The following is a 15,048-nucleotide window of genomic DNA, read 5'->3' as shown; positions in this document are numbered from 1 at the left end:
CTGAACAGTCAGAAAGAGAGATTTCAGGATTTTACACTCAATTAGAAAGGAACTGATGAAAAAAGCAGAAGGAGGAAATTTCAGACAAATTTCCCATGACTTGAAAAACAGACAATAACCAAATGACTGTACTGTGATATCAAATACTGAAGAATTTTTAGCTTTGTAAGGAGTAAAAAACCCTGATGACTACTAGTAGCATTTTGTTACTTTACAGGCAAATAAATAACAATTTGGTGCTACAAAATTTTCAAAATTTTACAAAATTTACAAAATTTACAAAATTTTCTTTCAATTATGACTCAACATTTTAATCTGGTTTTTATCTGTGCTTTCCTCTACAGCAGTACAACCTTTTGACAGAAGAGTCACCAGGACGATATATTATTTGTTTTGAGACAGCTTCAGCCAATGTGCCTATAAAGAAACTGACTTCACAATAAGAAAAAAGGAAAGCCTCATTGGAACCTGTATGCTTATAAAACATCATCAAATGCCATCAGAAAACAATAACTGTATTCAACTTTATATTTTGTTACTGTATTTTCATCCATTGTCACAAATTTCAACATTCTATTAATCTACCCATGAAGCCATTTATAACCATCTCTTTAGAGAATAAAGGGACCTTTTAAGCTATTGTGAAGGCTGTTATACCATACCCCACCCCTCCACCCCCTCCCAAGGACCATCAAACAAGATTTATCTTCTGAATAATTGTTGTCCCCTGGCTATTCAGACCGGAGTCCAGGTTTTTAAATATGCTTTCTAGAGAAAAAAAACCACCTTGAATTATGTCAATTTCTAGTTCCCTAAACTTGCTGCAAAAATTAGGGATTTTTCTGTTGGTTCGTTTTGTAGAAGGGATGATCATTTATTGTTGGACTGAACTGCTCCTGATTCATGGATTAGAGTAAACCAGATTCCTTAGGACAGGCAAAGGGTTTGGAAAGCAACATAATTATCAAAATCTCTGAACAATTAACATGGAAAAAAGCATGCTCCACATGGCCTGTACAAATGCCAACATGATAAATACTAGGAAGATTAGAGATTTTTCTGTACAGTCAGATGGGGACAGATGCAAAACCCCTAAGCATTGAGATTATCTGCTCTATGACCTTTCATTTGGGTAAAACTAAGCCTTTAAGGAGGTCCTAAAGACAATTCTCACACAAGCAACGCTTTGAGAAGAGGGAAAAGAGGTATTGTATGATTACTAAATGCAAACAAAAGCTGTGTCCAAATTATCAGTCACTGAATTTGGAGCGCCTGACATGACTCTTCTCTTCATTACGCATTATTAAAACCCCATTTCTTAAGTTCTGATGCTGTCACTGATGAAATTCTGCTAACAACCTACAGGATACACAATTTGAATAAGAAATACCTAACTTTTCATGTCCACAGGCAATAATCCCTCTATAGGGACTGTATCTTTACTATACATAAACATCTTTCAGATTTATTAACCATGGAATTCTTCTGTCAAGTGATTTCTATTTAAAAGAACACAGCTTCAGTTTTCTTAGTATGATGAGCTGATTTACCCACTTGAAGCTTAAGATAAAAGACACAGTCAAATAATCAATGACTTTATACTAATCAAGCAAATCAAGAGGAATTTCATTCCAAATTGATCATCTTCGCAGTCAGTGGTGTGTATTTTGAATTATGACTCTCTGCCAGGACAACATAGATTGAAAAATGGAGGGAGATTGAGAAGGACCTACAAATGGAACCATGCGGAATCATTCCTGCCAAAACCAAGTAACACCCTGTGCTCAACCCGTCAAGAAAATAAAACCACCCCTTTTTGCGTATCATGACTATTTTACTGAGGAATTCTCCCAGGGAAATTTTTGTTGTTACAAGGACTTGTGAAAACTCCAGTTTACAACAGAGGTATGTTTGAGGAAAGGCTAGAGAGAAACAACTGCTACTACTGTAAAAAGAAGGGAATGGGATTCTGAAGAGACAGCCATGTCACACACCAGAAGAGGAGATTCAGATGTGCTGCTTTAAAGCAAAGTTAGAATCCACCTTAAGAAGGCTTGCAGCACTAATGAAGGCAAAAGGAAGCCTGACATTGGACTTTCAGTCATGTATGAACAACATTAGTATTTATGTCAAAACCTGAAATAATATAGCAACTCTTTCGGCTCCTAATATTAGATTTCAGCAAGCATTTAGGCAGAAAAATTAATGCAGAAAAGCAAAGTCAAGCCATTCTGCTCTGCTGTCAGTTTTCAGCTCTCTCAAAACACAGGAAGCCAAGAACCTGAATCTGTTTCAGCTGACCTCTGCAAAAGAGCAAGATGACGCAATCATAACACCTTTTCATCAGCACAGTCACACTAGTGAAATAATTAAAACCATTTAATGAGAATGCAAAACATATGACAGGTGCTTTAGTCCACAAATTGCCTAACAAGTCTGAACAGAAGATTCAATCACCTTAGAATATCAAAAAAGATGGAACAGAAACAAAATAACCACAGTAATACAGGGTGATCTCTATTTAAAGATCATAGTTACAAAATACCTCAAACAAAACAAAACCACAACCACCCAAAACACTTTCATTTGGCAGAACTAGAGCACCAGTCTGCAAAAAGACCAGAAGTGGCACTTAGATATGATTGTTTACAACAGCATTTTGGTAGTTTCTAGCAATCAAACAGAAAAAAGTTCACATTGAGATTTAAAAGAAATGTAAACCGCCAAACTCTTTTTTTCATCCTTCTTAAAGCCCACGTATCAATGTATATGCCTTTAGCTCCAAGTAAGTAGAAATCCTCCAAGATACCATCATTCATGATGCCATTTTCATCATTTACCTGTTTCATCCATAGCTGATGAGCTAACTTTCTACAACCTGAAAGTAGCAATATCATGAACTGAACTATTCTGGTAACCACAACTGCAGCCGAGTTGCCTTATTTCAAATATTTCTCTGCTGTCACATAGCAGCCAGGAGTGTAACAATCTTAGCACAAAACAATGCAACAAAAAAATTAAATTAAAAATTAAACCTAACGAATTCTACTATGAAATGTCACAGTTTTAAGGATAAACATGAAAAAAATTAGGAAGAAGGCAAGGAAAAAACCCCAAGACTTCATCGTTTCCTGACAATTTTAATACAGCCACATCTTTATTCTTCATCTGGTTGGTGAACTTCCATTTGCAATTAAGATATTTTGCATAAAACCAATGGCCCATAACTGAATATTTCATACTGAAGTATAATGTAGATCCAGCCAAGGAAGATGCACGTAATTTGGAGCTGAAAGGTGAAACACAAGGTGATTGGGGGAAGAGGACTCTAAGGTATGATTAAGAGCAAAAACAAAGGTGAAAAAAGGGAGCAGGGAAAAAGAGAATTGCAAGCCAAGCATCAGCTGAGCATGCATCACCACAAATACAGATGTATGGTGCACGTGTACTGTAATGCTACCCTGCTGTTCTCAGTGTTGCCCATTTCTCCCGAAACATCCAGCCAAGCAAAGGCACTTCACATTTACAATCTTGATCTGTTTTGAAAAGCGTGCTCATTGAAGAAAATCTTGGCAAATAACAGGCACTCTGCTACAGCTTCTTCAGTCTGCAAAGTCGTGTCTGCATTTACCAATAAATAACTCCCCCTGGGCTGTGCTTGCATGCCAAATGCCTCAGGCAAGCACGAAGGAAAAGAATTCTAATGGCAAGCACATAATTTGTGAATGCAGCAACTGAAAGACCCTATAAGAGGGACAAAACCAAAACATTAAATCTTCATTTCCTTCAAATATCTGAGTGAAATATGCTAAGTCCTGAAACAGAGCCTAAGTCACAACCTCTTCTACGCTCCACTTAATCAGTTAAACATAAACTGCTTTATAGAGCATACGAAAGATAAAATACTGAAAAGTATGTATAAAATGAATGCAGTTATTCAAATTTTTGCATTTCTCTCACTTAAATTTGTATTGGAAATTGGTATTTCTAAGTCTACTAGCTACAAAATGTTTGCTGAAAAGTGATCTGAAAAGTATTGATTCTTCTGAGTAAGTGTTTAAAATCCTTTTTCTTTTTTCTATCATGAAAACTACTAGAAACAGACTTTGCTTTTACTTCTTACATATTCATATTATAGTAATTACACTTCAGGGATTTCAACTAAAGGTTGGTAAAAATGACCTATACTCTCAATTTCATGCATTTTCCACTGTATATACTATGACAATATAACATCTGCTTTCTTCCAATCCCATCCACTAAAGTATTTTTAACAAATGAAGTACTGACAAACAGATGTACTGACAAAAAAGATAAACTTATGGGGAAAAGTGCTAGGAAAAGGCAGCAATAGTACAGATTTCCTTGAGGAGGAAAAGAATTATACAGTGACTTTCTAGAACCAATGCCACATGGATATTATAGAAATTTAAAAAACAAATAATGTTCTTAAAAGTAATGAAAATCCTGGAACTTCTTAAAAATGAACAAATACAGTGAACAGGGTCACCCAAATTTGGAATCACATTTAAGACATGCAATAAACCCAATGTAAATGCTCTGTAATTAAGAACTTCCTTTTGGAAGACTGCTGTTATATCCCAGATGTCATTGACCACAATATCTAACAATTAACCTAGCAAGTCAATAGTAACTTTACTGGGAGAAATCAGAAAGGAATCAGCCTTGCAATAAAATGAAGGATTGAAGAGCTCTGGTGTGGAAATAATTCAGAAGCAGTTTCCTCATCTGCCTCTGGAAAAGCAGGGGTATTGAGACAGGCTATTATATTTTTATGTTTTTCCACGTGCTGAGACCATTTCACAGAGATGTAAGATACACTGTAGTGGAAGAGTATCACCTTAGCTTTGCTATTCAGCAACTTTTACAGACCAGCACTGATGCAAATTAGGTTGATTCATCATTCGTAATTTTGAAAAGAGAGAGCAAAAGAAAAAAGGGGTGGGAGTGGAGAGAAAAAAGCTATTCCAATTCCACGAGGACAACAAATACAACAAAGGAGACTGGATTTACAGGCCAAAGCATGTATGGTAGACACAAGGTTGAGAAAAAGGGGTATCTCCCAGTTTAACTATAATTGTGAAATTTAACACAAAGAAGTAGTTACAACCTCGCAGCACACATATGCCAATGGCAAACTAGTGAAGAAGACTAGAAAGAAATTTCTACAACTCAAAGTGAGCAATCAATGCTACCTGTCACACCATTTTGTATAACAGCACACATACACACGTCAACATGCCACAAGTATTGTGACACATGAAAAAACAAAAGGTAGATGTTGGTATTTTGAAGGAAGTTTGATTCATATATGATACATACGATAAGAAAAAAGTTTTGGTATTATATAACGCCACGGTTCAGTTCATCACATAGAGATAACAATGCTATTCATTGTAATGCCACCTGCTTTTCATAAATGAACAATTCAGTACGTGAAAGTGGAAAATTCAGGAAAAAAATGCAACAAAAATACAGTACAAAATAAAAATTAATTCCAGGGTAGTAAAGATCTAAATTCTGAAGGTTACGTGTGGCACACTGACACAGCGTAGACAACTTTATTATTCAGTTTCTATAGTAACAAAACAGAAAAAAATCTGGGGGATTGTAAAATGAGACAATCCATGAAGCATCACATCACCACAATCACACATGATGCTCCAAGGCGTTATATAATAGCAAAATCATCTTAAAGTATGGGGAGCGATGTTCAAAATATGTTTGGGAAGCAGTGGGGAGGGTGGTGATGCAGTGTTTGTATGCATAATTGTAAGGCCTATATCATGCTTTTCATCATCCATATACAAACTACAGGTTCCAAGCACAGTCTAAACAGCTGTGGAAATTATTTAATACATTTTTGAGCCTATTTCAGTCACTAACTGCTTCAGTACCTGACTGAATTCAGTGACCTGACTACCTTAAACAGCTATTTTTCCCAATGCAGTAACTCCCACAAAACTGGAGTAATTATTCCAGCCTTGCAAAGCTGTAATGAAAATTTATTTGACCAGGTACCAAATGTATTTGTCATCTCTTACCAAGAAAAAAATGGCAATGATAATGCTGTAAAGTTAGCAGTTTACCAAGTTCACAGTTTGCACAAACAAAATTTCACAGGGTTGCAATACATGCTTTGACAGTGTATGGTTACATACAATACTCAAATACTATTCAATGACATTTTACATACTGCATTTGTGAGACTGCTGTGTTCCCCTTACCCTTAACTGATACTGTGCAACACCTTCTACAGAACAAGAACAATGCAAGCATGGAAAAAATGAATAACCAGTCTTAGCAACCTCTAAATATTATATACCCTCTCATTTCTTTGGTGCTAAGAGTAGACATTGGCTCTGATACCCCTGCTCTTCACTATAAGTGGTGAGGCACTGGAACAGGTTGCTCAGAGAAGCTGTGGCTGACCCATCCCTGCCAGTGTTCAAGACCAGGCTGGACAGGGCTTGGAGCAACCTCATCTAGTGGAAGGTGTCCATGCCCATGGCAGGGTGGTGAAACTAGACAACCTCTAAGGCCCCTTCCAACTCAAACCATTCTATGACTCTGTGTTGTTAGTCAGAATCATAAATCAAGGCTGCCAGAAATGCTGTTTTCAGGCACTAGCAATCATAATTCCAACTAAAAGCTACAAATGAACACTTAACACAATAGTTAAAATATTTCTCTATTTCTGTGATTTTGTTTTTCTTTAATCAAACAGTTAAAAGGGTAAAAGGGTATATAACAAACACATACATGCATGTGTGCACACACATACATCTCTTAACTGGTTCTTACGCTTTTAAGGTGAAATATCTGCCTTGTTTCCCCACAGCCTACTGACAGTTTCCCAACAGTACTATGTAGGATGGCCATCTTGGATGATCAGTAAATATAATACTTTTCAGATTAGTATAATGCAGCTTTTAAAAGCTATAATCCATTCCTGCTACAATATCATAATCAGCTAGATTGTCTCAAATTTTTGGCCCCAAATGACAAATTGGAGCCTACAAAACACAAGTACGTTTCCTTACTGAAAGCTGCTCTCAATAACTGCAGGTGGTCTAGGTAGCACAAATGTAGTCTCAGGGAAAGAGAAATCACTTTAAAAGTCGTACAAGAATGGATTTACTTGAATTTTGTTCCTTACAACAGCCACTCAATTCAGCTATGTCAAGTCCTGTCAGGAATTTTTCAGATGATTTTTTAAATTCATTTTTTTAAACTGTCCTCCTGCTAACATCTGTATAATTTAGAGTTCTGATTAGTCTCAGGTAAAGGTTCCACCTCACAGATGAAAGGTAGTTGCATTTTAAACAGCACAAACATAACTCCAGAGACAAAAATCAAGTAGCCCATTTCACATATATAATTATGTATGTTTATTTTCAGTGACAAAACCATGAAATGCAAGAAACATATTAATCAGTAATGCTTCAACAATATAGAATAAATAGCTACTTATAAATTGTTAAGCTGACATACCCACTTTGTTCACATTTTTCCCCAACTGACATTCACAAAGTTTGTTACACATTGCAAAGTAAAGGGATAGGAGTTATAACTGTGCTTTATTAACATTTACCAGACGAATTTCCAATAGTCAGTGGAAAAGCTTAAATTAAACTGTAGCTCAAACAAATCAAGGTTATCTCAGAAACAATGGGAAATGGATAGGACACTGATGTGTTTTGTTAAACTAATATAAACTGAAAAGATGAAATTTACACTGAAAGATTTGCTCCATAAGAGGATAAGGTGCACCTGGAGTAGGGAAGAGGGAAGAAATGACTATTCACCTGACCTGATATTTTAATAAATATAACGTAATCAATCTTGAACAGACTGACTTTATGCCAGCCATTTTTAACACATCCAACCACATTCAAATTTGTTCACTGTTATTTTATGTCACAACATAATAAAAGCTGCTTTCATAAATTCTCTCAGTACACCATAGCTATATTTATATATTATATATAATATATATAAATCCTGTATCTATAACTGGGATTCATAATAAAATACTTTGAAACCACTCTAAAGATTTGGTATATAATTAAAAATGCCTTTGCCTCTGTAACAATAATATTCACGCCAAAACATTGAAAGTGCTCGTCATGCCTTCAGAAATGCAGTTCTAGGATCTGAGGCACTGGAATGGCCATTGGTAAAAATATCAGGACTGAGTAACAACCCTTCAGTTTCTGTGTACGCAAGAAAAAGTTTCAGCTGAGAGACTAACACAAACACAGTAAGATGCTCCTCCCACATCCCTGTGGGCATTCCTTTTGAAACAAGAGGAAGGAGAAGTAGTCATACAGCAAAATCATATGCCCAAGCTGCTTACTAAAAGCTTTCTGACCTAAACAGTATGCAACTATTGAGAAGCTGTATAGTTCAGGATAACCAAAGAGATGCACCAGACTAAAACCACAACAAAGCCAAGAACATGTTCAATTTCACAGCATCCTTGCAATACCGCCAGGTACTTGACATTGTGCATAACAGAGCTCTTCCGGGGACACAGAGAAGGTGCATATAGTGAGTAACATTTACGTTCTATATCTCCCATGCTGCAGATCACAGTACCTTACAGTGAGGATTAATTACTTAAATAGCAGTAAAACAATACAAAAATTAACATACTGTAAGATGTAATGTAAGGTACTGTGCCAACTTCATAAAAATAGAAAGTAATTAGGGTACTCCTTGAAGTAACAGCAGAGATTTCAAATTTAACAGGAAAAAGCACAGAAAACGCAAGTTCTAGATCCACAGAACCAGGACCAAAGCTTCATTATGAAAAGGAGATGCAAACCTAAATATATGGATATATTATATAAACTTCCAGTCATTCTCTACTGTTTTCATAGTCATCTCCATCAATGGAAATGGAACTTACTCAATGACATGGCAGCCATTATTAAAAAAATTAGTTTAGTTGGCTTACTTAAGACTAAGCATTGTTTTTTTCTTTTTCCCCAATTGAAACACTCCTATTTTTATAAAAAGATCAAATTATAAAATTCAAGAGTGACAGCTTTCAAATTGTATTTGTTATACTTAGATTTTTAAAGTTAATTTTAAATTATTATAAACAATTTTGTATTAAGTTTACAGCCAAAGTCTAAATTTAAGTTTAGACAAACTGTTCTTGATCTGTTTTTCAAAAAACAGAAATCTTGCTGTTTGAGGTTCACTGCTGATACTGCACTGAGGAGTCCAATTCACATCCATGATGCCCACACAGCATAAGCTGTACTGCAATGAACAGGATTAAATTGAAATGTTATCTCACAATTTAAAAAAAAAAAAAAAAAAGGGGAAAAAAAGGGGGTGGGGGGAGAAGACACCCTGCTCCCATATTACTGTACATACAGCCAAAGTTGCAAAAGCAGGAAAACACCACCCTATTTCCCTATTTGCCTACTTCAGCTTTTCTAGAAAGCAAAAACATGTAGGAAAGATTAATTTAACACTTCGGGTAAGAAGGGGAACAGGAGAAAAAATTTTCAGTTCTGGAAGGTTAGAATTAATTCAAATATTAACAGAAAATTTAGTTAATACTGACTCCAGCTCTTGTGAAGCAATACTTTCAGCCCAAACCAGGAATGCTCTCCCATACAAAAATAAAAAGCTAGTAATACTGCATCTAGTAGCTTTGAAGTATCAGGTTCAAACTGAAGGTACTGAGAGGACATTGTATAGTTGATGCCAAGAGAATTGCAATTTAACAGTAAGAAACCAGAAATACCCAATTATGAGCTACAGAGTGAAGTTAATATTAGAAGCCAAATGATAATTGAAAAGAATCAGAGACATGCCCAGATTGGCCAAGAGTCCCTTTTTCAATTTAAATTACCAACTAGATTTTTGCGAAGATATGAAACAATATGCTGTTACAGTAAGTTACCTAGATGCAGTTAGGACCAGAGCAGGGCATGTGGTCAGTATGACCACAGTATGCAGCAAGAGGGAACAAAAAAAGAATAACCTCCTTACAACATACTTTTCTTGTTTTTCTGGATAAATTTTCACCACAGTAGGCTGGAACAAGCAACTACCCCAGTCAAAAACAGGATTTTTTTTCCATTTTTTTTTTTTAAATAAGACATACCCATCATGGTGAAAGTTTAGAGTAGATCTCTTTAAACAATAAACTAAATTTGCCAGTCTGGCTGAATTACAAATTCTATGAATCTCTAAGATTTGGAAATCTGTGTTGCTCTAATAAGAACAGAGTAAATTGCTGCACAGTTCTCCTGTAGTTTGAGAAGTGTTTCCTCTTTTTCTTCTTCCTAACCATTAGAAATGATTACTTTATTATTTCAATTTGATTTACTCCAGACTTGACAAAATGATAATCCTGGATCCACATTTTCCTTCCTCTCGTCATTGATGTCATAAGTTAGTGCTGCAACTAAGTAAGTGTAGGACTGTGCAGAATTATTTTTTGTATTAACAATTATATCTCACAACTAGCTCAATCACGGTAACACCACCAAATAAAGTGATTGTGAACACAATACGTGAGATGAATATATGGCACTTTCAAAACCTTTTAATCTTTAACATGATCCATCAGAAAATGGAACACTCTTTGCTGGTCTTACAATTCAGAAAATTGATGCAGGAAGCATGAATAACCTACCCAAGGTCACAAAGCTAAACATCATCAGCCAAGACAAAAACTCCAAAGGTCAGGCATCAAGTCCTCTGTTCAGGCTATAACCAAGTGATAAATCTTTTTCAGTATTTGAAAGCCTTTCCCAGCAAGGAAGTTCTCCAAAGAATTAAGAATTCATCATGATCATTTTTTTTATTTCAGCTGGGATTTTTCTCTATTTTGTCCACTGCTGAGCAATGAAGACACTTCCAGTGAAGTCTTTGGTGTTACAAGACACGTGTGTGGGTGCGTTTGTGTACACACACATATACAGAATTTCAAAAGAATAAAACCATTCTTATTTCATTCAGTTAATGGAAAACAGTTTTAAATGCTACACTGTTTCTTCTTCCAAAGTGCACCTAATGAAATTTGTTATTTGATAACCGGTTTTCCATTTCAAGGATCTCTTGATTTGTCAGAATCTCTAACAAAAATAATGGCACAGAATCATGGAATAGTTTGGGTTGGAAGGGACCTTCAAAGGTCATCTAGTCCAATCCCCCTGAAAAGACAGGGACACAGAAGAGTAGAGACAAACCATGAATTAGATTCTCAAGTGTAATTCACTAAGAATGAACAATGACCAGCCCTCCTAGTTTTTAATTTTCATCTTTCATTAAAGAGCCTTTTAAACTACAATTTCATTTCTCTGACAAAATTCATATCCACTACCCTGAGAATTTCTAACCTGTAAAAATCACCTACGGAAAATGCGTTGATAGCATCAGTTTATTATAGTGATCAAATCTAAAGAAGTTAAACCAAAAATATTTGGGTAGGGTTTGGTGGAAAAGAATAGGATGTGCTATTTGTTAATTATATACTATACTGACAAAAACTATACTGACTATACTGCAAAGACAACGTGAAATGTAATGCAAGGGGTGAGAGGAAATACAAAAAACCTCTCGCAAGGTAAGCACATACAGAGACAACACTTCAACTCTCATTACTTGCCATTTAAGCAACAAGCCTGTTCTCAGCTCTTTTGAGAGTATTTTTCCCAGTTCATGCACAACTGAAGTGATCCCAATTTCAATACAATTTGTATCAAGTACTGCCTTTGGAGGACAGAATGACCACAATCTTAGCCAGAAATATTAAACAGGAGAAGAAAAGAAAGACCTGCAATACAAATATGTAGCTCACAGAAAAAAAATCAATTCAGAAGAATTAAAAAAAAAGGGGCAAAAAAAAAAAAAAAGCAGCACAATCCTCTGGTAGGTCCAATAACAATTTGAACAGAGATAGACAGTGGTCAAGCAATTTGAGGTGGTTTCATGCATATGTATGTATCTGTAGTGTATCTCTATTTCATTCAGCTTCTACTTTTCTCTGTGTTCTTCAGTAATCAAGTATTTGATTTGTAAGATGCTACATCAGTGCCAGCAGACACAAAATTGTATAATAAATACACTCTTCACAAAATATAAAAGCCATGCACTTAGTGAAGAAAGCACTGCTCTTCAGCTAAGTGGAAATGAGAATCTTCCTTTCATTTTTTTTTCTTTTTAAATAACTCTGCCTAGCCACTTAAAGATTCCCAGCTGCCACAAAGTCATACAAACTCCAAGCCCTGCTCTGTTTAAGTTTCTATTCCATAGCTCACTTCAGGAGTGCGAACAGGATACTTCTTGCTGAACTAGACTGTAAGAAATTTCCTTAGTAGATCAAGTGAAAAAACATTTCCAATAAATCTTCAATTCCAGCAATTCACTCGAAATCAGTTCCATTACAGAAGCATCAAGTCATTGGTTCTTGTTTTATCACACCCTTTATAAAGACAGGTTTGTTACAACAGCCTTGAAGGGGACTGGCAGTTAGGTTCACACTGGCCATGTTCTTGGAGAGAAACACTTTGGAAGAACTGTGGTTCAACAGTATGGGGCTTTTGGAATTCAGAGCTTGGTGGCCCTCTGGGACTAAAGTCACAGAGACAGCACCAGGTGGCACCACAGATTTCTTAGGAAATAAAATTCTGCTTTGTTCTAGAACAACATCGTTTATAGAAGAGGCGGACGCACCAGATAGTGATTCTTTTATCACTTCATTTGGGATCTTACCATAAAGGCAGTTTGGGGCATTATTCTCTATTACATCTGACCAAGCCCTGTAGCGAACTTCCGCAGCTCCCCAGTAGTGTCTAATAGCAGATTCAGAGCGATGGCCTGTCACTGCCATTATTTCTCTAGGCCCCAGTCCTGCTTCACACAGTAGCTGGATGGTGGTAGTTCGGAGAGAATGATTGGTGTATCGCTGAGAGAGCCTGGCTGCCACACTTATCCTGGGCATCATGGTACCTAAGTAGTTCACACCCATTGGTTCTCTCTTGTACCAGACAGGCTGTTCTTGCATTTGCTCTGATGTTAACTTTAAAGGATGCAGGTAAAAGGCAGGGGGCTCTGGAGGCAACTTAGACAAATAAAGCTCCAATGAAAAAACAGGACAGTTTGGGTCCCCTGGCATATCATACATTTTACCCATTTTATGAGGATCTTCTCCATTTTTTCCTTTGCCAGGATACCTAAACATAGCGTATCGACGCCCATTCTTGTCCTTCTCAACAACAAAAGCATCTGGAGCCAGATCTCTTAAAATTTCCCTCCCTCGTTTGGCAAAATGCAACTGCAAATCAAACCACACCTTGTTGACGAGTGCCAGTGGACTGTGCAATCCCAGCACACCAGATTCTTTAATCTTACGCAAGTCCTCAGCAGCTATAGGAGGATGGTGGTGAGTCTCATCCTTTCCCTGCATGCGCAGCATCTTCAGCACACTCACAAATACCATGTTTGCACTAGCAAACTCTTTGTCCTTCATTAAGCAAATCTGACGATTATAAGGTGGCATTTTGAGATGCCGGTTTAAACCAGCACGCATTGACTTGTAGCTTGCCACACTGTAGGTATTTCCATCGTGATTTCTTATCGTATAATAAAACTCTCTTAAGATATCATTGAGTTCACTTACTGGGACCAATTCAAAGCTAGGATCCTTGCCATTTTTGGCCAGCCATTGTTTTAATAGGTTAGCTGCCCAGCCAGTCTGCTTGTGGGTGTTTTTTATGCTCTTAGCATCCTCTTCCTCTTCCTCCAAGCCAAAGAGGACATCCTCAGGGAAGTTAAAATTCCTCTGTGCTTCTTTATTTTCTGATGAAGTCTCCTCCTGTTTCAACTGCTTTTCGAAACAATTGATCAAAGTTGTACCATCAAATATGCCACAAGTATACGGCATACAGCGAACTACTTTTTGATCTGAGAGCTGTGAAGTGCGGAGTAATACATAATATTTTGCATTTTACATAACAAAAAGCAGGTGGCATTAACTGAATTTTTCAAATGATATGGCATATCAATTCCATACCTCACTAGCCAATTAAAATGCATCAGGCCCTTCTTTACTAACCATGGCATATGCTTTAACTGATTTGACTGAAAGCAAGCCTAGAAACATATATACTGAAAACTGGAAAGCATCACGTGTCTTTTTTCCCTCCTCCTTGCTCACCTTCCGTTGCTAAATACCACTCTCACACACAATCTGTTTTTCCAAAATCTTTTCTGGGTTTCAGGCTCTACCAAAGAAGAAAATTTCCAAAGTATACTAAAATTAAATCTTAATCTTAAAACCATACATCTGTCATCCATTCTGGTATTGAATTTCCTACATCTGAAGTACTGAAAAATGTTTTAATAGCTATAATCCACAGGTATCTTTGAAAAAAATGAAGTTCCAAACAACCATTCCTTATGAAATGCCTTAATAAAAAGGTAGAGTGAGGCACGGTATCTTTGCTAGACTATTTCTGCAATAGGTGAAAAACAGTCTTGTCTAGTATATTTTCTTCTTGCTTTGAAATACAATTCAGATTCACCTGTACCTTGAAACAGTATTAAATGTGGAAATTTTCGCTAGAATAAATTAATTTTATTCCCCTTAACAAAATTACTTCAGGTTAACAACAAGGTAAGTATGAGGTACTTTGTAAATTATCTGTACATGGAAAGAAAATTAATTAAGAATAATTTTAAATATCTTAACTTTAATCTTTAAATTTCAAAGCAAATTTAACAAATTTTGGATGAGGAATCCAGAAATACTGCAAGTTCTCCTTTATCGTGAAATAGTTATTCTTGAAGAAAGGTTCCTTGGATTTTTTTTACATATGGAAATGAAATATTAGAACTCCAATTCTTATTAGCTTCTGGATTAGGATGGAAATGAGAGAGCTAAAGTAATTCAGAAAATATTTGTAGCTTTAAGCTCAAGTTACTCAAGACAAAAAACTGGGCAGGGTTTTCCTTTGTATGTTAGCTCTGTTTTATCAGACGATTTGTAGTGTGCTC

The 15,048-nt window shown here is 36.2% G+C and overlaps 2 protein-coding genes across 9 annotated transcripts in view; both read right to left on the bottom strand.

Annotated features, from left to right (window-relative positions):
* ATF7IP (activating transcription factor 7 interacting protein) overlaps nucleotides 1-15,048 on the bottom strand; it is a 108,075-nt gene that overhangs the window by 17,192 nt on the left and 75,835 nt on the right. The gene's annotated exons all lie outside the window — the stretch shown is intronic.
* LOC136013127 (uncharacterized) lies at nucleotides 9,301-13,957 on the bottom strand. The gene has a single exon (XM_065676503.1). The coding sequence runs from the start codon at nucleotides 13,934-13,936 to the stop codon at nucleotides 12,446-12,448; it is 1,491 nt and encodes a 496-aa protein (XP_065532575.1). The 5' UTR covers nucleotides 13,937-13,957; the 3' UTR covers nucleotides 9,301-12,445.

The sequence above is a fragment of the Lathamus discolor genome, chromosome 1 (assembly GCF_037157495.1).
Source record: "Lathamus discolor isolate bLatDis1 chromosome 1, bLatDis1.hap1, whole genome shotgun sequence".
Taxonomy (NCBI): domain Eukaryota; kingdom Metazoa; phylum Chordata; class Aves; order Psittaciformes; family Psittacidae; genus Lathamus; species Lathamus discolor.
The sequence above is the reverse complement of the archived record's forward strand: the minus strand, read 5'-3'. Positions and strand labels throughout refer to the sequence as shown.